Raw genomic sequence first — 23,567 nt, forward strand, 5'->3', positions numbered from 1 at the left:
GACCTGTTATGTTTAGGCTGACGTGGTTGTTGGCAAAAATAAAATCATAAATTATCAACGCAAATACATTTCGTTTATAATTATTATTTATTTTTCGTTTTAGATATTTAATTATTTATTTTTAATAATAGAGGCTTGGTAAAGGCTGATATTTATTTCAGCATATTAAAACTATTGATTTAAAAAAAAGAAAAGATAACAAAAATTTAAAATTGATAATATAAAATGTTCATTAAACTTTTTATATTTATTTCTTTAATAATATCTTTATCATACAAATTCTTTTTTTTAAATTATACAAAATTATTATTATTATTAACATATGGATATAATATTTTTTTAATATTTTTTTTTCAAATTAAAAAACGTGATTATTTTGATAATTAAAAATATAAAATTATAATTATCAATATGATTGTATTGTTCGGATTTTTAGAAGCAAGTTGAAAGACATTAGTGATGAAATTTTATATGATGTCGATATTTTTTATCATATTAATATTTGAAATTAATAATTAAAATAATTTTTATGATTATTTTAATTGTTTATAAAAGAAAAGAATTTATCCTGTATTATTTTTATGAGTCTCACAAAAATATGGTTACATATGTTTCTGTTTTATGTTTTACATCACGTAAAGAATTTAATTGTTTAATGTTTTTTCAAACATGATTCTATGGTTTCTGTGATATTTGCAGCTGCGTCAAAACGATATTTTGATCCAATTAATTGAATCTCCATTTTTTCTTTGAATTCATCTCCAAGTCTTTTCATTGCCTGTCCAGTTTTATCAGTAAAAAATGGACTTTTAGTTGCCAATTTTAAATTTTGTGCTGTACAAGTAATGTTATTTTTAGGAATTTTTCTTTCATCACAATCATTTGACATATCATATGCAGTTTGGGTAATGTTATTTTTATTCTGATTAAAAAATAGACAAATTATTAATTAACAAAATAAAAATTATTTAAAAATCAATTCAAAAAAATTTGAAAAAAAAGAATATATTACCTGGAAGTAAGCCATGGTGGCTGTTTCTATGCCATTCATTGTTTCATCAAACTTTTCTTTAATTGCCAATTTTTCTTCCCGATAAATTCGAAAAATTTCTTCACTTTTTTTAGTTAAACATTGCATCAAAGTTGTAATATCTTGTTGAAAATGATCATTGTTATTGTTGTCAACTAAATTCTCGATAGATTTAACAACTTCTAACAATAACTGTTCTAAATTTTCCATACCTTTAATTCGTTTTTTCATTAATTCGACACTAGTGTTCATAAAATTATCATGAAATTGTTTGTATTCATTATCTAATTTCATAATGTGTAAACGGTTCTTTGTATTTATTTCAACAATTAATGCAGATGATCGAATAGTATTTAATGATGTATCAGTTTGATGTTTCATTTGTTCTCCTAAATATCTTGCGAGTTGCATCATTCTATCAGTAGTTAAAGTAGATAAATACGTATTTCTTATTATGGATTGGAAATCTGGTGCTATACAAGTAATTTCTGTATTACCAAGTTTTTTTTTTTCACAAGCAGTCATTGTTTCATTGTCAATTTTCATCAAAATATTGCCAACCTGATTCAAATATTAATTAATAAAAATAAAAAATACCAAAATATTTGACATAAAATAATATATTACCTGAAAATATGCCATGGTAGATAGTTCGATTTCATATAAACATTCATCAAATTTTTGTGTAATTGCACGTTGTTCTGCTACATAATTTTCAACAAAATCGTTGCTTTCTTTGCTGAACAAGTTTATAGGAGATGCAAACAGTGTTTGAGAATAATTTTTTGCGGAATAAGCAGATGCACGCGCTAATTCTAACTCCAAATTTTCCATACCCTTATATCGTAATTCGATCAAATAGATACCAGTATTAGAATAAATTTCATGATACTTTGTGTACTGCTTGTTGAATTCAGTTCCATTTACTTGAATAATTGAAATAAACGCCAGTATGGCAATTGAGCAACAGGACACGACACACTTCATTGTTGACCGATCAATGATTAATATTATTATAAATTTTGACCGAGTATTTATACGAAAATCAACGTTTAGAAATAGAAAAATAATCAGAAAGTCATTAGTGAGTCGTCAAAAATTAAAAATATAAAAAGATTTTTGACGTCATTATTATGAAAATAAGTAAAAAAATAATATGTTTGATTATTTAAAGTTTAATATTATATTTATTTTTTCCAAGAATTTTTTGTTATCATTGAGGTCAATATATAAAAAATAAATAATAATTTATTTCTTTATTTCTTAGAATAATTGATAAAAATTTATTTAAAATATATTGTTAAATAATCAAATGATGTTCTATCAGTTTTTAAAAATAGTAAAGATATTGAAGCATCATTAGTGAGCTGTCGAAAATTGAAAATATGAAAAGATTCTAATTTAATATCATTTATTTTTTCCTAGAACTTCTTTAATCAATGCCGATAATATTTTATTTTTTAAAATTAATAAAAATTTTTAAAAATTGTGAATAGATTAAGAAATAATTATCAACAAGTTGTCGAATATTAAAAAAAATAGAAAGTGACTATATAAAAATAAATAATCTTCTTGATCTACTCTACTGTCTTTATGTTGTAATTAATTTTTTAATTTTTTCTTTTTTGCAGGTCCTTGTGTTGCTGGTGTTGTTGGACTCAAAATGCCGAGATATTGTCTTTTTGGTGACACAGTTAACACAGCATCACGAATGGAAAGCAACGGTGAAGGTATAAAGAAAAAAAAAATTATAATATTTTAAATTTAAACAAAAAAAAAAAAACAATTTTTAAAAATATTTACTAGAGCAGAAAATTTTCTGCAATATAAGAGTAAATACAAAATTTAAATTTCCAACATTTTATACAAAATTGGAGTAGTACAATTTCGACAAGAAAATATTCGAAATTCTAGAGATTTCGGAGTTGTATATAGGTAGTTGAAATATTTTTATTTTTATTTTTTTCATAAACTTGAGCTTTTTATTATATTTATTATTTTTGCTATTTTTTTATATTTTTTTATATTCACTATGCAACTCTGTGAATGATCAAAAATCGCTAACGGCTCTTTTTCTTTATTGAAGTGAAAATAATACGTATTTGCTCAGTCAATTTTTTTTTCCTTTTTCTCAACCGTAGTTTATTTTTGTTATTTAAAAAAACTCGATTATATTGACATTAGTATTTGTTTTACTTTTTGTATTGGTTCATTTATTTTAATCTTGTCTATTGATCAGTTTTATTGCTATTATTATTATTTTAAAAAACAATTTCAAATGTTTTCTAGTTAAATATTTATTTTATTTATTCAAAGCCATATAAATTGTTGGCATTAAAAGCTCAACATTAGCTTTTGAAATTGTAAATTCAGTATTAATAATTATCATAAATATAATAATGTTTTGTTTGATATTTGTCATGTAATCTGTTTACCAAAAATATTATAAACATTTTATTTTACACAAAAGAACAGGTAAATTTGCTGAAAAAAAAATTTCTTTAGAGTTTATATTTAAAATATTTGTAACAAAGTTGATTAAATGTTTGTCAAATATTATTTCAAAGACACAAGAATTTTCCATAAATTAAAAATATCGTTTGACAAAATTTTACTTGAAATAGTAAAATCTCTTTGTAGAAAATTTATGATAATGTATGTCATAAGAATCATACACACACAGTTTTATTATTTTTTTTTTTTTCATGAAATACAAGCTCGTATATAAAGTTGAAAAAATAACAATGAAAAGCTATTCTTATATGAGAATGTTTTTTACAGAAAAAATTATACAAAAGCTCTTACTTCAATAAATTTTAAATGTTGAATTTTTTTATTTTAATTTTTTAGCATTGAAAATTCATGTCAGTCCAAAGACCAAAGAAATTCTCGATAAATTTGGTACATTTGAGCTTTGCTGTCGTGGTGAAGTCACACTGAAGGTAAAAAATCAATATTAATTATTTTTTTTTTTCATATTCTCCATTCAACATTTCATCATAAATAATTTTTTTTTATTAAAATTAAAATAAAACGCCTGTTGACTATCAACAAACTAAAATAAAAAAATTATAATTTCTCAATTTTAATTTCTCGCATCTATACAAGATAACAAGCTGTAATACAAAAAACTTTTTCGATTTAACTTGTCATGATCTAAGTATAAATAAAGTTGTAAAAACTATACGACAAAATTTAAATAAATAAATATATTTTTCCATGTCCTTTTTTTCCTTTTAATTTAAACAAAAAATAAACTTTTTTTTTATCCCTCAGTAATAATCAATATCCAAGTATTTTTTTTTATATTTTATTCAAAAGTAATTCTCCATGTTATTTATGCTATAATAAAATATTGAGACGTTTATTTTGATACAAAATATTGTTGACTATCTTACTCATGTCGGATTTAATATACATATAATTTTTCCGCATTTCTTGACTCGTGCATATATAAACTCATCAAATAAATTCAACAAGAAATATATATTATTATTTTTTTCTGATTTATCATGCTATTCATTGCACATCACTTCCGCATCTTCATACACTGTTCCGCTCCATTTAACTGATTCACCACTCACCAAAGTGTCCGACTAAATTAATTTTGATAACTTTCATAACTGTTGAATTATAAAATAATTTTCCAACCGTTAAAATGAGCTTATTTTTGTTAAATTTTTTCGACACAAAGTATTATAAATTAAAAAAAAAAAAACCACTATTAAATTATTTATTGTATTTAGGGAAAAGGAAAGATGACAACATATTGGCTAGTTGGTGAAAAACCATTGAATAATAATATACAACAAAGTACAGTGAGTACAACAATTGATCCATCATCACCACAACATCAACAAATACAAAATCAACAATGTCAAAGAATTGTTAATATAACTGGTAATGGTACATCGTCAAATCATTCATTGACATTATCACCAACACAACAACAGTGTAATATAAATAATTCAATGAGTACACATATTGGTAATACAATACATCAAAGTGATAATGTGCCGAATCATAATGAAAGTGGACCAAATGCACCGTTACTTATGCCAGCTGGATCAATTCCACGAGCTTAGCTCAATTAATTTTATAAAGACAAACAAAAAAAATATGTCAAATTTCATCGATAAACGATCAATTGATCATAAATTATTATTGCCAATGTCGAACAGAAGAAAATTTGAAAATAAATTAACAAGATGAAAGAAAGTATGTAAAAAAATATAAATTAAATTTTTGATTCTCTTTTCATTTTTTTTTTGCTTGATTGCTTGTCTTTAGTTTATTTTTTATATTATGTTTTTTTTATGCGAGTAATTTCTACAATTAATGAGGTGTAAAATCGACTTGAAATAAATTCAAATCTCATTTATACGCATAATTGAATTTTACCTACCTCCTGATGAGTTTGAATATCACTTTAAATACTAATTAATGATGATATTGAATAAACAAAAAAAAAAAGCATTGAATAAATAACACAAAAGTAGTGAAATCGAAATGAATTGTGAACATATTTGTTCAGGCTTGTTTGAAATAAAACTTGTTTTTTTTTATTGTTATCATTGGATATTGAAATTATAATTAATAAATTTGGAAAATATTAAAATTACTTAAGCTACTGATGGACCATTTTAACTTGCAAAAAATAAAATGTAATTTTATTTCACGAATTTACTATTGATAATGTTGACTATTGATTTTTAAATGATAAATAAAAAAGTTGAAAAAAAAAAAATTAGTTTGATTTGTTGCGTAATTATATAAATCATAAAATAATTGATTAAAAATTTCAAATTAAAACTACAAAATATAACTGACACTTGAATGAAAAAAAAAATTAAAAAGCTAATTTTAATTATATTTGTTATAATCAATTTAAAAATGCTCAACAATTTTTATTTCTATAATTTAAAATTATGTTTATTTAGTTTATTATTATTTTAAAATTTTTTCATTTGTGATTATTAAAAATGATGATAAACTATATGTAAATGTTAGTTTAATAAAAAAAAAACAAGTATTGAAAAACAAAGAATAAATAAATATGTAATAAAAAAAATTGTTCAAGTGGCCTCGTTCGAAATTAATCGATCGACAGGTAATGTTCTTCCTTCTTCTGCGTGCGCACATTTTTCAAAATCATGCACTAAACATTCAAGTATAATAATAAAAATAATACTAAAAAAAAATCAATTGTCTTCTGTAAACTAATTACTGCAGCTTCATCAATATTATTTCAAACAAAACATCACAATAAGCCATCAAACAATTGCAAAAAAAAAGATAAAAAAAAATTTTAAAACTTGATAGATCTTATCTTAATCTTTTTAGATAAAAAAAAAATAATAATAAAAATTTTACTGACACAGCTACAAAATCAATTTTCGTTAAACTTTATAACTTGATAAATAACTTGGTCTCATTATACTACCGCAAGTAATTACTTAGGAAAAAAAAAAAAAAAACATTTTACTTGATAAAAAAATAAAAAATTAATTAGTCAAAAAAATCTACAAAATAAAAGCATTCAATTTAAATTAAAATATTATGATTATATATAGTTTGAAGTATGTATACACGAGAATAATAATAATTAAAAAAAAAAATATATTAATTATATGAATGATAATTTTAAATGTGTATATATGACGATGAAAGACAGCAAAAAAAAAAAAAAATAATATACATAAATAAACGTGAATAATGATGCAAAATATTCAACCAAAATTGATATTAAAATATAAATAAGTTGAATATATATATATGACTTCTATTATATTAGACTGTTAGATATTGAGGCTGGGCCTTTTATTCGTACGATTGAATGTCAAAAAATATACACATATGCACTTGAAGTTTATATGTAAATCTCAATATTACTTTCAATTTCTCTGTCTCTTTATATAATAAAATATAATATATATAATAGATCACTGGAAAATACCTTTAATAAAAAAGAATAAATGAAATAAAAAATTTTAAAATATAAGTATAATTAAGCCAAATTCTCAATTTAATCTTGTCAAAGAATTAAATATTTATCTTAAATTTATTTAAAAAAAAAAATATTAATTTCAATAATGTGTATTAATAAATATTGAAAAATAATAATAAATAAATTGTTTTCAAATGTGTGTTTGTTAAATTATTATGTTGTTTATAATTATAAATTGAATTTTTTTCAGAAACTTGTGCTTGTGAAAATCCAGTCGAGATATTCGCTGACTAAAATAAAATATTAAAAGCATATATCAGAAATATTTAAAAATATAATTTTATTTATTTTTATTTACCTTTTGTATATATACCAGGATAACCAGCTTCACCACATTTAATTCCCCATGAAACTATGCCAATGTTAACCCAACGACCATCTGCCAATTGATGGAGCAGAGGACCTCCTGAATCACCCTAAAATAAAATATAAATTTCAACAAAAATACTTTAAATTACCAAGGTATTTAATAAACAAAATAAATAAATTTAAATTCAAGTATTTTACAATATAAAATTTTAATTATTTTTATTAAATTTTTCAATTGATTAATAAAAAGTTTTATCAAATAATATTGTTATTTTTTTTAGATATTTTTTCCTGTTATTTTTTCATATTGAATAGATAAAAAATTTAATATACCTGACAAGAATCACGTCCACCTTGATAAGCACCGGCGCAGATAATATTATTGGAAATTTGTTGAGGCATACTCTCTCTACATTTATCTTGAGGCCAAACTGGTACTGGAACTTCCATCAAAATTGTACTTGCTGGACCACCGTAATACTGAGTTCCCCAACCTAATTTACAAAATAATTCATCTTGTAATAATAAATTAAAACTGATTTGATTAATTTACATGGTAATTTATTTTATGTAGCTAAGGAAAAGTTATAAATTAAAATTTAACTGTTATTTTTTCAGTAGTTTAAAGTATGTTAAGACTTCATCAAATATTTTCATTGGCATAAATTATTAATAGTTATATATTTATTTAAAAGTTAATATGTTAATATAAATTATTTTATAATTTAATTAATATTAAAAGCATTGTTAATTGCAAGTAATATAATTAATGAGCACAATAAATTTTCAATATTCAAAGACTCAAATAGTCCAGATAAATCATGAAATTTATTTATTTTTTTTCAATGAAATATGTTCAAAAATATTCCAAATAAAACGTTAAATTATTTCTACTTGTTTTAATATTTATTTACTATCATAATCATGTGGCTCATTTACTCAAATTAATGTATTAACTAAGCAACTTTTTTATTGTTAACTATTTTAAAAATAGACAAAAATTTATTATCAATTTTATATAATATCGGGTTTTTTTTTTATATTACTTTTTTATCTTTTACTCAACTTGCTCGAGGATATAAAATTTTATAATGAGGCTTAAATTCATAAATATATTATTATACAAACCAGCAACAATGGCACTTCTTTCTTCAACATCAAGGTCAACTGGTGGTAAACAAATTGGCCATATATAAGTATTAAATATTGTCGGACGATGGATTTTAATTATTGCAATATCATTATCGTAATTTGAACCATCGAAATTTGGATGTACTTTAAGTTCAGTTATATGAAAATCAAGTGCTCGTGTTTCGTCATCTCTTGTAAAATCATATTCACCAAGACGTACTGTTACTTTGCTCTTATCAATTCTAAAAAATAAGCAAATAATTATTATTATTATTAATGTTAAATAAAGCATTGATATAATATTTTTATTTTTATATTTTTCATCAACTTGTTAATGATTTTTTAATGTCTATACTATTCTTAAACTGCTCTTTATTTATTTAACTAGAACATCATTTGATTTTATATTTAAATCAGTTATCGTTTCACAATGAAGTGTGTCGTGTCTTGTTTAATAACCATACTGTCATTTTTTTTAATTATTCAAGTAAATGGATTTAAAATTTTTGAAAATAATAAATTAAATGAACAGTACACAAAAGTTCAAGGCATTCTTACTAGTACTGGTATTAATTTACTCAAATTACGATTAAAAAGTTTGGAAAATTTAGAATTAGCATTGTCAAATGTCGTTGAATCTTTCGATGATTTTATCAACAACAATGAAAATGATAACTTTTTATATGACGTTGAAATTGTAATGTATTGCCTAACTGAAACAGGTGACAAAATTTTTAAAACGTATCGAGAGGAAAAATTGGCAATTAAACAATTATATGATGAAAATTTAAGTGGCATGGAATTAGTTGCCATGTCATTTTTTAAGGTACTATACTTTTTTTTTTTCAAAATAATATCTGTATTTTTTTGTTAATTTATTTAATGATTTTTTTTTGTTGAATGATATTTTGTTTGTATTTTAATTAGGTTGGCAGTGATCTGAATAAAATTGCCAACAGAACAATGGCTGATTGTGAAAATAAAAAACTTGGCAATACAAATATAACTTGTATAGCACCAAATTTTCAATCAATAACTAGAAATACAATTTCATATGCTAAAAATACAGATGCAGTAATTAAACTTGGATACAGATTAGAAGAAGAAATGAAACATCAATGTGAAGAATCATTAAAACGTTTTCATAAAGTTGCAAATATTACAGGAAAATTAGAATCATGTTTGACAGAAACTTCAGTAGATTCTCTTATTTTTTTAGAACAAGAGTTAGAAAATATGCAACAGTATGTTTATCAAACAGATGAAAATAGTACACGATAAATTATTTTGTCTAATAAATAATCTATTTAAATTATTTTTCAATTGATATTAGAAAATAAAAATTTATAAAACAAAATTAAACACTAAAGCAATTTTTTATAATCAAAAAATATTTGAACAAGGTCAATAATTTTATTTATTTTATTTTTTAATAATAATATTTTATATTATAAAAATATAAAAAACTTTAATGGGCTTTTAAAATTATCAAATCTAAATTTTATCTTTTATTTTTTTCATTAAATTGTGTATTTCTATACTGAGCTAAATATAAGTCTCTTATCAAACTTCTCTCAATAAAAATAAAATAATTAAATATCTAAAATAAAAAAATAAATAATAATTATGTACGAAATGTAATTGCATGAATAAAAATCAAGTATAAAAATTTAAATAAATAATAAAAATATCATTGAAAAATTAGGAAATCCATATGACAATGTGGTTGGACTATAATTTACAATTTCAAGTATACTTCCCAACTCAACCAGTTGCACAGTATGATGAGATAACCGTTTCAACAATATGATGCATTACTGAGAAATTCTCTTGACAAGGCAACTTATCTTTACTACCAGCATTGTCATTTTCATATCCAGTTCCGTTATGGCCTTGTTATAACCACGATACATTATTATCAACTCAATATAAAAAATATTCTTCTCAAAACAATTATCATTTTAATTGAAAAAAATTAATAATTAAATAAAATTACATTTAAAAAAAAATTTAAAATAAATTTAAATTAATAATTACCCAATGAAACAATGCGCAGCAGTTAGTACATGTCGGTCAGTAATTAAAACACCACCACAATATTGTCTAGTACCAGGACGAATTAGTGCTGCCATCCATGGCCAAGATCTTGGATCTGCTGGTGATCCACCAACAATTCTAATTCTATTTTTTAAACTCATACCACAACCTCGATGTCTTCTTGATGTTCTATTTGATAAAATTTTTGTATTTATTGTTGAATTATTTTTTACCTTTTCATCAGGTGGTTCAAGTGTTTGCAAGACTGGATAAATATCATCATCATCAGCATCATCTAAAAAATGTTTTTTAAATTTTTATAGTTTTATTTTAAAATATAGTTATTAAATTTTACAATAAGTATATTGGATTTTTATTTTTAAAACATCAGTAACAAACAGATGGTTACCGAACATATGGCTTAATTTTTTTCTTTGTTTATTTTTAATTTTATTTTTTCATATAAAGTAAAAATATAATGGTTTTTTTTTTTTGATTCGAGGTGAGGATAATACCTGGATATATCTATAAAAATATTGTTATTAATTTTTTGATGTTGAATTTATATAGATACCTGCAATTTGTGGAAGAGATTCAGGAAAATTCCAGGTACTTGTTGAGTTGTTATTTTCATCTTTGATTGCATTGTCTGGACAACAAATACCAACAGATCTGATAATAAAATTTTGTTTATAATTATTTTCTTATTAATATTTATTGCTTTTGAAAATATTAATTAATTTTTACTTACGATTGTTCAATGATACACATGGAGTCAAGGTATTTCGTAAAATTCGCTTGAAAATCATTTAAATTACATTTTGAAAAATATCGACAGTGGCCTTGGCGATTTTCAGGTGTAATACATGCTTGATATGATTTATCAGACTTGAAAAACATAATTAAAATTTACAATTAATTTTTTTTATTATATAAATTTAATGTTATTATTACCTTTTGATTTTTTAACGTTAAAAAACGTTTCCCACGTAAATGAATGATAGACGAAGACTCGCTATTTTTAAAGTTTAAATTTTCACCCCGTTTGAGATTTTCGATGCCATCTGAAAATTTATAAACAAATAAAAACCATATAAAAGTCTCTATCTAAATATAAATATACATCACAAAAAATATATTTATAATAAAAAAAAAAATATGTTATCAAGCTAAAGCGACATCCTGTTTGCAGATAAATTTCATCAAAACTATGTTATTTGTTTGAAAAAAAAAAAAAAAACAAATTTATAAAAAATATCGACAGCTATATATTGAAATAAAAAATATATTTATATTTTTTATTGAATTTTAAAACTTACTGATGCTGTTGACATGATTGCCTGTATTTTGATCAAATATTAACAGTAAAAAAAATAAATGAAAAAACATCACTGATAAAAAATTGTTCCACCTTAACATATTGAATATATATTTGTTATTTATTTATTTATTATAATGATAAAATATAAAAACATGACAATTCCAATGAATAATATAGGCGTGTAGTGAGTTAAAAAAACGTTCTTTCTCTTCACTCTTGTTTTATGAAACTGTGATGAGTTAAACTTGAATACCACAAACTGATTGAGTGACTAACAAAATCGAAAAACGAGGGAACCGTTGGTTTAGGTCCACACAATGTATGCATTCTATTAGACAGCAACCGCTACTTCCATCCACTTCAAACATCATACTCAATATACCAACAAATAAATAATAATTTTATTTTCTTTAGAAATTTATAAACAATATTATTTTACAATCTTAAAAAATTATTATTATTTTACACAATGGAAATAAAAAAATCCATCAAGTTATATTTAAAATAAAAATTATTTTTTCTAATTAAATAATTTTAAAAAAATTATTGTTAAAATTTTTTAAATAATATTTTCAAGTATCATTAATGTCAATCAATTAATAAATAATTTTTTTTTGCTTTATAATCTTTAAGATAGAATTTATTTATTTTTTTTAAAATTATTTTTATAAGTTATGATTTAGTGGTATGTATATTAAAATTCTTATTTAGTAAAATAAAAAATTATTTTTATGAAAATATTTATTTCAATAAATTAACATTTTAAAATATATTAATAATTTTTTGTTGCAAATGAATCCTCCTCTTTTCTCGACCTCTTTAAATAAAGATTTATATATACCACAAAACCTGAGCATAGAAATAAATTTAAAATATATATAAAAAAATAAAATCATTGGAAATTGGAAACTACCCACGGGTATATTCCAAATAGACATTTGTCTTGCCAATTAGGAAAGACCGTTATGTCTCTATATAGCTTTGTGATACGCCCACATGATGAGATACATACCAACATCAACATTCAAACAAGTATTTACTAATGTCTCTGAAAAAATTCATTAATTCAGCCATCTATTACAAATTTATGCTTGTAATATAATTTATTTATTTATTTTATTATCATTTTAATGGTTTGATGTGTTTTTTTATTTATTTAGCATTTTATTTGTAGCGTGGATGTCATGTCCCTTTGGCGCAGTGGATAGCGCGTTGGACTTCTAATTCAAAGGTCGAGGGTTCGACCCCCTCAAGGGATGTCGGTTTTTTTTTTTTTTTTTTTGTCAATTGTATTTGTATTTTAATTTATTAATAGTTATTTTTTTTTTTTTTTGGCAATTATTTATTTTGAATTTTTTACGTAATTTATTATAATTATATAACTTTTAAAAAATTATAGACAAAAATTTTTTTACAATTTCCAATTTCAACATGTCCCTTTGGCGCAGTGGATAGCGCGTTGGACTTCTAATTCAAAGGTCGAGGGTTCGACCCCCTCAAGGGATGTCATTTTTTTTTCATTTTTTTTTGCTGCTATTTTATTGTTATTGAATTTCTATGGACGTACAATTTCTCGCGGAGAATTACGGAGAAAAATCTTTGATACGGAAAAAATCTCGGGAAATGTTTTTGACCAAATACTAACGCATGTCCCTTTGGCGCAGTGGATAGCGCGTTGGTGCAATGACAGCTTAAAATAATAATAATATATTAATGCTTAATTACACATAAAAATCAATAAATGAGTGTTAAAATAAAATCTCCTCCTCAAAGTCAAAGGTATATCAGGTACCTTCACTGAACTTCAAATACTTGAGGAAATTAAAGAAAATATTGAAGACAAAAATAAAATCACCAAAATAACCAAATTAAATTATAACAAAAATGACATAAACAAATTCTTTTTTATAATTCAAATTGAAAGTGGCAAGTCAACCAAAGACATTTTTGAGATAAAACACCTGGCCTACCAAAGAGTCAGGTGGGAAAATCTCTCAAAAAAAAAGATATTTCAATGCCGTAACTGTCAAAGAATAGGACATGCCAGCATAAATTGTAATTTTAAATACAGGTGTGTCAAGTGTGCAGGCAATCATTGGTGCAGTGAATAGCGCGTTGGTTCAATAGAGAATATTCGAATGTAGCTGTCTAAGACAATGCTTAAACTTAAACAGAACCAGAACAGAACTTAAACAGAACCAAACTACACAAAACAGATCAGTAACAACATACTATACAACAACACTAACACACCAAGAATGTCTATTCACCTAAGACACCTTTGGCATCACAATATCAAGGCAATACTTCAACAACAACAAAAAATCCAAAAACACAATAATACAAAGCATGTCATACACATCAATAGAAAATTGGAACAACCGCAAACTAACCAACCATATCCCTCCTGAAAGCTTCGTCAGAGCTGATGCTGAAGGTCTAATAGAAAATGAACATGGTATTCCAATTATTTACCACATTCCTAGACTATCTGAATGGTACATTTATGAAAAAAACAGTTCAAACCAAATTTTTTTCATGAAAAATACCTGTAGTCATTATACGAAGAAATTACGGAGAAAAATTCTCAAAAGCAGCATGACCGACCTTGAGCCACTTGATCATTTTGTTTTTATAAAAACGTGTATCAATAATAAAAGATAAGATTGTGTATTGATAATTAAATTTAGATTTTATTTTGAACCATTCATTATCTTGATTAAAACATACAAAAATAGAAATTATGAAACGAGCAAGCTGTAACAAGATTTTATCAAAAATTATTTCACAATTTATATTTTTTTTTTTAATAAATACTGTAATGATTAAAAAAACGATTTTAAATGAGTCAACAAATATAATTCAGAAGGACAAAAGTAAACCCTCCAGCAAACTTACTTTTCAGTAATTTCTTTTTTTTTCCTGCATTTTTATTCGGAGAATATACGGAGAAAATACGGAGAAAATACGGAGAAAATACCAGGAAGTCTCAATTACATAAATGATAAATTTATTTTCTATTATATTTTTTAAATAATATAAATCCATCCAAAAAAAATAAATAATAAAAATTCTCCGTAAATAAAATAACAATTCGTTAAATAACATGACAAGAAAAATTTATTATGACTAATTTGTTGAAAAAAATAATTAGTCATAATGGAAAAATAAATACAGATTCTGATCTATCTAATTATGATTCACTATGTTGACAATTATGAAAACATGTTATTTTCCAGCTGCTGTGTAATGTTATTCTCATATTTTCTTATCAAATATACGTTATATTTATGGTGCTTGTAAATAATATAAAAGAAAAACTTTTAATTCAATTTGTAGTTCATTAAAAACATTCTACATCGGTGGATCAATCGTCTTAAATTATCAAAATGAAATCATTCATAGTTATTTCTATTGCCATTGCAATATGGTCAATAAAAGTAAGATAAATTTTTTAAAATACAAATTATACATTTCTGTTTAATAATTAAAATTTATTTAAATTAATTTAGACACAAGCAGCTGAAACAACATCTAAAGATGCATTGTCATTCTTACAAAAAAAAGTTGAGTCTGTTTCAACTGATTTGAACATGTTTAGAACAAATTCAAGTGCCAATTAAATTAAACATTGAGATAAACATTTTAACAGTAAATAATTCAACTGTAAGTTATTAATTTCAAATAAATTCTCAATACATTATTATTGATATTTAATTATAATTTTAAATTAAAGATGATGGACAATAATACAACAATGTTGGAGAAAAAGTTCAATAATTGTTTCGCAAATATGACTGAAAGAAATACCACAATTAAATTACTATCAACAGCAGGAATGCAAAGTTGTATTGATGCTCTCATGGAGGATTTTGTAAACATGGATAAAAATATTGAATCACATCTTACCACTGTGAGTCAATCAAAAATTACATATATCTTTGATAATTTTTATATAAAAATTAACAATTAATTATTTGTTGAATATAGTATAGAAAATACGTTGATGATAAACTCAATGGAATTTCAGCATCATGTAAAAATAACACCAATATACAAACATGCATTGTCCTTGCAGTTCCATCAGTTATAAAAATAGCTAGTGATTACTATATTCACACTTTGGTTCTCAAAGAAAAGTTGGATATTTTTGTATTTTCAGCTCCAGGAAAATTAATGAAATGTTTTACTGGATCAGTCAATGCTTTCAAAAAAGTAATGCATTCAAAATTAGCATCTGATGGATTCATTGATAATGAAAATAAAAATAAAACTACATAAACATTAGACACTAGTATAAAATAAAAAATAAATATTAATCAATTAATTATTAATTCATGCTTACAGATGATTTATAATTGTCATCATTTTAAATAAATATATATTACAAAATTTAAAACGTAAATCTTATTATTTCAATTTTATTTTCAGCTAATAAAAAAATTCTCATCGAACAAGGAAAATATGAATTGTAATCTGTGTAATTAATTTATCCGCTTAAAGGTTGAACAATTAAAAATTATCATAATGGAATCATGTTTATTATAATATTGTTATTCAATTTATTAAATAATTTTTGTTTATATAAATTCTTTAGAAAATAAGATTACCTCAATCTTATCATGTTACAAAATAATAAATCAAAATATTTTTTTCCTCTTCGATCATTATGTCATGATTTGTTTTTGTCAGATTTATATCAAAAAACATTTTGCATATATAAACTTGGGAATTCAGAGTGCTAGTACAGTTCGAAAGAAATATTCTTTAATATTGCAATATTGATTTGTTATATCTAAAATAATTATTACAATTATGAAACTTTTCATTATTCTTATTTTTTGTGCATCTGCATGGTCAATTCCGGTAAAATAATTTTATTTCATTTTTATAAACTGATTTAAGAAAAAATATGTTATTTTATAAATTTATAATTATTTACAGACTGAAAATGTATCTTTTAGACCAGAAAATATTCTTAAATTTTATCGAGACAGAGTTGAATCTGTTAGTGTGAGTTTGGAAAATTACAATAATGCAGCAATGACAACAATGACAGAAAAATTAATGGAAATGATTGCTAATAAAAAAATACAAATTCATGAAGCTGAGGGTAAAACTTTTAAAGATGCACATGTATGTTATTTAATATTTTAAATTTTAAAAATGACAAGAAAATTGTAAATATATTTAATTTATTTTTTTATTTAGGAAAAAATTGAAGCTGCAACAGCTGAAGGTAAAAAAGTCGAGCATTGTTTGGTAGCAATGGCAACATCAATTAACGATTGGAAAAATTCACTATTTTTAACTCTGGATGACTGTCTTGTTCATCGTAAAAATGTGTTATCTTATATCCAAGAACGAGCAGTTAATCATATTGCAGTAAGTTTAATGAAAAAAAATAAAATTCAAACATAACTATATATATAAGAAAATCTCTATTAATATTTATTTTTAATTTATTAATTCAGAAAAAAGCAACTCTTACTGCTAGACTTGATCAAATTTTAGTCGATTGTACAAATGAAGACGATAAAACTTATCAATCTTGTATTCGTAAACACAATTTACGAATAACACCAATTGTTGGTGCTTTTTATATGTATGCTGAATTTTTAAAAGAAGAAGAGAAAGCAGTTGTTTTTACATCAGAACATAACATGTCATTTTGCTTTAAAAAACCTGTAGGTAATTTCCACGATCATTTAGCTACTGGAACTGCAACACTCGACAAGTGTATCGCTGATACTCCAGTTGAAGCTGCCTAATTCAATCAACAAAAATTAATCAGCATACTTTTGCCGCTAACGATTATAAACACTGCATCTAAAAATTTTTTTTCTATATTATTTTATTATAAATTTTTATATAATTAATAACAGCAATATATGAGCTAATAAATTTTCAAGAAATAAAAATATAAAAATAAATAAAACGAGTTGTTATTGTAATTTAATATCTGATTATGCCCAATGATAATTCTAAGAATTGACACAATGATCTATGAGTTATCAAGCTACTTTATCTGATCATTTTGTACTTTGAGTTAAAACAAAGTAATTTATTTTATACTGATATGTGATTTTTTTCGTCTCTTGATAAAATCAAATCTAATTCATTTTATCTTTTAAAGTCATTCACGGATGGATATATATAGCAGCAAGTTTTTATGTTTCTTCTATCATTAGGTAAAGAAAAAATATCAAAGTCTTGAACGATCGATAAATATAGCAATCGAAATGAAGCTGTTTATTATTTTCTTCATTGCTGTTGGAGCATGGTCAACTGTGGTAAGATAATATATTTTTTTTTTCAATATTAAACGAGTGATTAATTTATTAAATTAATTTTATTTTAGACTGAAGGAGCTGGAACATCTGAAAAATTATTAACATTATTAATTGAAAAAGTTAAAACAGTGTCAAATGATTTAGAATCATACAGTGGTAATTTAAAAAATGAAGTAGCTGAAAAATTAGTTGAATCAAAAAATGTTGAATTAAAAAAATTAGAAGAAGTCAAAAATGATACTTTAAAAAATGCCTATGTAAGTAAATAGAAAAAAAATAATAATTTAAACTTTGTATTATTTATTTAAACGTTATTTTGTTGATTTTATTTTTTTATTATTAAAGGAAGAATTTGATAGTGCTTCAGCTGAGGGAAAACAAGTTGGCCATTGTCTTGAGACCCTGAAAACACTTGTTGATAATTCAGAAAAGAGTTTGTACAAATCATTTGACAATTGTGTAGATAATCAACTTGAAGAAATTTCAGCAATGCAAAAAAATGTTGACACACATCTCAAAGTAAGTCTATTTTTCATTTTATATTATTTAAAAAATAGGATAATAAATTTAATTATTTATTTTATATTTTTCAGACAAAATCAACTGTTGTAGAAAAACTTGAACAAATATTTAAAACATGTGAAAATAGTAAAACATTGGAATATCAATTTTGCATTGCAAAAGAATTACCATCAGCAACAACACTAGCTGGAGGTTATTATTCTTCAACAGTTGCATTGAAAAAAACATTTGAACTTATTGTCTATGCAGCACCATTTAAAACAAATGTTTGTTTCATGAAACCAACTGCAACATTTAGCCTTGCTATGTTGTCTGGTCAATTGTCGGTCAATGAATGTATCAGCAATGCTTAGAAAATAAACTCAGTGCTCGATAAATCTACAAATAATATTTAAAAAATATTTAAACAATTATTTTAACGACAAGTATATTATCAATATTGCAATATTGATAAATACATTTGTAATTTGATCGATTAATTTGTTTTTTTTTTTATATCATTTTATCAATCAATGACCGAATAAATAAAGTATCGATATAAAAAAATCCAATGTTTTCCTGGTGAAAAATAATTATTTATTTTTGGTTAATTATTATTTAATTTGTTTTTATTTTTTAAATTTCGAATTACCATGAAATTTTTATTACTATTTGAATTTCCATTGTCTAATTTTTAGTGAATTATAATTTATAATAGCATAAGCTTGTCAATGATAGAGCTAGTTGTTATTCATTTCTGTTTTTATGTAATCCAATGATAATTTATTTATGAAAAAATTATAACACTTTGAATAACGTCGTATCTAGACACAAATAAGCATACGTGTATTTCGACAAGGAAATACAGAGCACGATGTTTGCTGATATAATATTTTATCGTTGATTAATTATTTCTTATCTTTTTCTGTAAAAAAAAAAACATGTGATATATAAACGAGCAAGATTCACAGATCTTGCCAATGTGTTTCTATTCTTCAACAAATATATTAATAATTATTTTTCGAAAATAAATTTATAAAATCAAATATGGCAATAGTAAATTTTGTCTTAATTATAGTCGCAACATTTTTCATATTGGTAAAATTATTATTTTTTCTTTGAATTATATTTTAATTTAATAATAAAAATATTTATTTTGATTTATTTTAGGAAATTGAAAGTGCGGTTAATCCAGCTCAACCAATAACAACTTTAAAAAATAGAGTTAAAAGTGCATCAGATATTTTGGATCGTTATAATCGTAATTTAGTATTTAATGCTAGAACTAAATTAAACAATTTAAAATTTAATCAAATGACAAATGTCAATACAGCTGTTAATAATGCTCTCACGTTAACTCAAGTAAGTTTTTTTCTTTTTTTTTCCTCAACATTATTTTATGATAATATTAAAATAGAAATAAAAAAAAAAACAAGTTGATAGATACTAATTAATTATTTATATTTTTCAACAGCAAAAAATAACAAGTGCAAATAATCAAGGTCATGATGCTGACAAGTGTTATGAGCCACTGAGATTATCTCTAAATACAGCAAGTAAAAAAGCATTTGATGATTTGGATGCTTGTGTTGAAAATGAATTGACTCCAGTAAAAGGAGTTGAAAATAATATTGATAATCATTTATTGGTAAATAATATTTATATTAATATTAAATAAATTATTTATTAATTTTTATTATCAATTTTTGCAGACAGGAAAATTACTCCTAAATGAACTTGATGGAATAGCAATAAGTTGTGCACATGGTACAACATTGGACATGCAAATTTGCATTGGACAAAAATTGCCAAATGCAAGTTTATCAGTCAAGAATTTTGAGAATACTTGTGATTCATTAAAAGGAACTGGTGATTCACTTTCAAGCTCAGTACAAAATTCAGGATTGAGATGTTTTCAATCAAGAGTTGATGAGCTCAATCAAGCTGTTACATCCGGACGTAATACTGCTGATCAATGTATCAATTCATCATAATTTTTTTATAAAAAAAAAAATTTATAATTAATTATTCAAAGTAACAATATTTGGATATTTAAATAATTTTTTTTTATAAACAATGGATACAATAATTTGCTTGAAATATCATTTTATCTTGTGTTGAATTTTATTTGTTTTTTAAATAAAACATTTTTATTATCTATCAATGTTTATTTATTTATTTATTATCAATTTATTTACCGAAAAAAAAAAACAAGGTAAAGATTAAGATTGCCTTGGTGGAAATATATATAAGTGATAAAGAAATTGTAGATCCTCAATTGAGAATTAAACTGATGAAAATTCATTCCGGTAGCGTTGGCTTTAACTATATATAAAAAAAAAAAAAACTTACATGTCCTCGGGCTTTTATTTTATCCAATGATAGCAGATCTTATTCTTTGATTTTCTAATTTTTCTATATTCTTCCTTCCTGTATTTTCTTATCGAGTATCATCATCAAAACGACCCTTTAAAAATCATCATCAACAACATCCTCCCTATAATTCAAAACTAATTTTCATAAATTATTCCAACATCCTGTTTTTTCATTAATACTTTTTTTTTTTTACATTGAATAACACATTTACAAATTTTGTCTTTTTTATTTATTTATTTATTCTATCATGCTCGTCAGGATTTTAAAAAGAAAAAAAAAATAAAATAAACTTATTTTCAAACAAATGAAATATTATTTAATTAAAAAAAAAAATAAAAATAAAGTTATGAATCAATTTAAAAATTTCATGCTCGTAAAACTTTATGTTGATGTTGATAAAAATAAATTTCGTGCATGAATAAATAAAAATAAATAAAACAATAACAAAAATCAACAATACAATTATTCACATACATGAAGTTTTTATTTTAATGAGTTAATTTAGTAAATAATAGCCTTTGTATAATTATATATATATTTTTTTTTGTTTCTTATGAGTCATAACTAATGAGTCATATAATAAAATTTGTAAATTGAAATTTGATAAGACATATACTTTTATAAATAAAATATAAGCATCAAAGTAGTTAAGTTTCATATTTTAATTGTCTTATTATGGTTTCCCATGTATTAATTTTAAATTAATTTTTTTTATTCTTTAACAATTGGTACTGGTTTCGCACTTGGATCATTCAAGTCAAGTGTATATTCATACACATCCATGCTTTTAGTTTTTGGATTATAAACACGTTCTGTATGAAAAAGAGTTCCATCAATAACTGTATCCTGAATATCACGAAAATATGGTTGACCATCATCACCAGTTCCAGATACAATTACTCTTGATGAACCACTGTTATTATTAACAGTAAATGTATGACTATTTTTAGGAAGACGTCTTACCTCCTCAGTAACTTTTCCTATAAATAATAATTTAATATCATTTTTTAATTTTATTTCATTTGTTTTATGAAAATAAAATAATAATAATTCATTTATATACTGATAATTTTATGTTAATCTTGAAAAAGGTGCAACACGTTAACAGCACATTAAGTACATGTTGCATCGTTTCATGTGTCATGAAAAATCAGATAACAGAAAGAGCCATTAACACTAATAATAATAATAAATTTTTTTTAAAAATAATAATCAGATGTAAGGAAAAAAATCATATGCAGAAGGAAAATATAAATGAAAAAAATAATAGATAAATAAATAATAATGAATATACATATTGAAGGTAGAGAAATAATAATTTTTTAAAAAATAAAAAAAATAAAGATTGAGATGATGGAATAAAAGGTTAAACAACTCGACCCATTGAAAAACCTAGATATCAGAGTCACACGTAAATAATATTATAAAGCATCATATATATTTTATATATATGCATATTATTTGTTTCATAATAATTCAAAGTATTTGCAATAATCAATGTTAAAAAATTTTTTTACCAAACGTGTCATAAGTCATGACCCAAAGGAATATGTGAAAATATTTTTTACATGATACCCTCATTTTAAATATAAAATATAATTAAAAAATATTATAAATATAATAAATAAATAATTTAATGATAAATAAAAAATTTAATAATTGACTATCAAGCTTTCACAGTGTCTTGGAAATATTTATAATATTTTCGAGAAGAAAGGTGAAAGGAGTGAAAATATAAAATTTACAATTTGATAAAAAAAAAAAAAAATGTTACAGTTAATTTGTCACAATTTGTGATTTAATTTTTGTGTTGATATAATTTTGATAAATTAAAAAACAAAGAAAATAAATAAATGGTTAATAATTACCGACTTTTTTAGCAACATCTTCATTCAGACGATCAACAAATGCAAGTCTACCATTCATTGCTTCTTGAATTTGTTTATTTAAACGAACAACATTTCCTTGTATATTTGTATTCAATTTGTTAACACGTTCCAGTATGTCCTTTGTCCAATTTGGTGTCAGTTGACCATAACTTGATGACCTAAATAACAATAAATAAGTAAATTAATTTTTAAATAAGTAAGTCAATTTTTCTTTTAGACTTACCCAATAAATAAAATAGTTAAAATAATAAGCTTCATATTTTTTTTTAAATGAGCAATTGAGAGAATTGTAATCACAATGGTTTGTTCTTGTATTACTGAGCTATTGAATGCTCGTTTAAACTATTTATATCCTGCACACATATACTTGCAGTCTTGCATAAAAAAAAAAAAAAAATGAATAAATAAATCCTACACACATGTGAACATTGAAAGTTTTAAATTTTATTTTAATTATCCATTTGTATGATCAATAAAAACAACAATGATAATTTACGTATCTTTATTTATTATTAATAAACGTTTAACGATTTAAATTTTATCATTGTACTTTTTATTTAAAAGTGTTGTTAATTTGTTTTTTTAATTGACTCAATGTGGATATAAATAAAAAGAGACAGATTTTTTTTATTTAAACTGTGCTTAATCCAATATTTTTAAAAATGACTAATGA

The 23,567-nt window shown here is 23.2% G+C and overlaps 7 protein-coding genes and 2 non-coding genes across 14 annotated transcripts in view; 7 read left to right on the plus strand and 2 right to left on the minus strand.

Moving 5' to 3' along the window:
* LOC122849971 (atrial natriuretic peptide receptor 1-like) overlaps positions 1 to 6,731 on the plus strand; it is a 54,091-nt gene extending 47,360 nt beyond the window's left edge. For all 6 annotated transcript variants that reach the window (XM_044148919.1, XM_044148921.1, XM_044148920.1 and 3 more), the window contains 3 exons: positions 2,662 to 2,760; positions 3,881 to 3,972; positions 4,777 to 6,731. In XM_044148919.1, coding sequence (XP_044004854.1) covers positions 2,662 to 2,760; positions 3,881 to 3,972; positions 4,777 to 5,115 — 530 coding nt within the window. In that variant the 3' untranslated portion in view covers positions 5,116 to 6,731. The remainder of the gene's footprint in view (positions 1 to 2,661; positions 2,761 to 3,880; positions 3,973 to 4,776) is intronic.
* Positions 6,727 to 12,097, minus strand: LOC122849972 (venom protease-like). The gene is made up of 9 exons (XM_044148922.1): positions 11,834 to 12,097; positions 11,469 to 11,578; positions 11,266 to 11,402; positions 11,089 to 11,186; positions 10,515 to 10,809; positions 8,475 to 8,719; positions 7,680 to 7,840; positions 7,336 to 7,453; positions 6,727 to 7,267 (listed from the first exon to the last, which is right to left on the minus strand). Exons 1-9 carry the CDS (start codon positions 11,931 to 11,933, stop codon positions 7,224 to 7,226), a joined length of 1,308 nt encoding a protein of 435 aa, XP_044004857.1. The 5' UTR covers positions 11,934 to 12,097; the 3' UTR covers positions 6,727 to 7,223.
* Positions 12,098 to 13,021: 924 nt separating this feature from the next.
* Trnar-ucu lies at positions 13,022 to 13,094 on the plus strand. Its single transcript has one exon. It is a non-coding gene; the product is annotated as a tRNA-Arg (tRNA).
* A 174-nt stretch (positions 13,095 to 13,268) lies between these two features.
* Trnar-ucu lies at positions 13,269 to 13,341 on the plus strand. The gene has a single exon. It is a non-coding gene; the product is annotated as a tRNA-Arg (tRNA).
* Positions 13,342 to 15,493: 2,152 nt separating this feature from the next.
* Positions 15,494 to 16,157, plus strand: LOC122849973. Its single transcript, XM_044148923.1, has 3 exons — positions 15,494 to 15,501; positions 15,572 to 15,748; positions 15,826 to 16,157. Exons 2-3 carry the CDS (start codon positions 15,572 to 15,574, stop codon positions 16,114 to 16,116), a joined length of 468 nt encoding a protein of 155 aa, XP_044004858.1. The 5' UTR covers positions 15,494 to 15,501; the 3' UTR covers positions 16,117 to 16,157.
* A 423-nt stretch (positions 16,158 to 16,580) lies between these two features.
* On the plus strand, positions 16,581 to 17,750 carry LOC122849974. The gene is made up of 4 exons (XM_044148924.1): positions 16,581 to 16,701; positions 16,780 to 16,971; positions 17,047 to 17,220; positions 17,310 to 17,750. The coding sequence occupies exons 1-4, from the start codon at positions 16,651 to 16,653 to the stop codon at positions 17,604 to 17,606; spliced, it is 714 nt and encodes a 237-aa protein (XP_044004859.1). The 5' UTR covers positions 16,581 to 16,650; the 3' UTR covers positions 17,607 to 17,750.
* A 242-nt stretch (positions 17,751 to 17,992) lies between these two features.
* LOC122849977 lies at positions 17,993 to 19,269 on the plus strand. Its single transcript, XM_044148926.1, has 4 exons — positions 17,993 to 18,128; positions 18,197 to 18,385; positions 18,474 to 18,647; positions 18,722 to 19,269. Exons 1-4 carry the CDS (start codon positions 18,078 to 18,080, stop codon positions 19,001 to 19,003), a joined length of 696 nt encoding a protein of 231 aa, XP_044004861.1. The 5' UTR covers positions 17,993 to 18,077; the 3' UTR covers positions 19,004 to 19,269.
* Positions 19,270 to 19,603: 334 nt separating this feature from the next.
* LOC122849975 lies at positions 19,604 to 20,845 on the plus strand. The gene is made up of 4 exons (XM_044148925.1): positions 19,604 to 19,727; positions 19,800 to 19,991; positions 20,104 to 20,277; positions 20,342 to 20,845. Exons 1-4 carry the CDS (start codon positions 19,677 to 19,679, stop codon positions 20,621 to 20,623), a joined length of 699 nt encoding a protein of 232 aa, XP_044004860.1. The 5' UTR covers positions 19,604 to 19,676; the 3' UTR covers positions 20,624 to 20,845.
* A 621-nt stretch (positions 20,846 to 21,466) lies between these two features.
* On the minus strand, positions 21,467 to 23,249 carry LOC122849978. The gene is made up of 3 exons (XM_044148927.1): positions 23,118 to 23,249; positions 22,874 to 23,052; positions 21,467 to 21,985 (listed from the first exon to the last, which is right to left on the minus strand). Exons 1-3 carry the CDS (start codon positions 23,150 to 23,152, stop codon positions 21,717 to 21,719), a joined length of 483 nt encoding a protein of 160 aa, XP_044004862.1. The 5' UTR covers positions 23,153 to 23,249; the 3' UTR covers positions 21,467 to 21,716.
* Positions 23,250 to 23,567: the final 318 nt, after the last annotated feature.

Source organism: Aphidius gifuensis, linkage group LG2, assembly GCF_014905175.1.
Source record: "Aphidius gifuensis isolate YNYX2018 linkage group LG2, ASM1490517v1, whole genome shotgun sequence".
In the NCBI taxonomy this organism is placed as follows: Eukaryota; Metazoa; Arthropoda; class Insecta; order Hymenoptera; family Braconidae; genus Aphidius; species Aphidius gifuensis.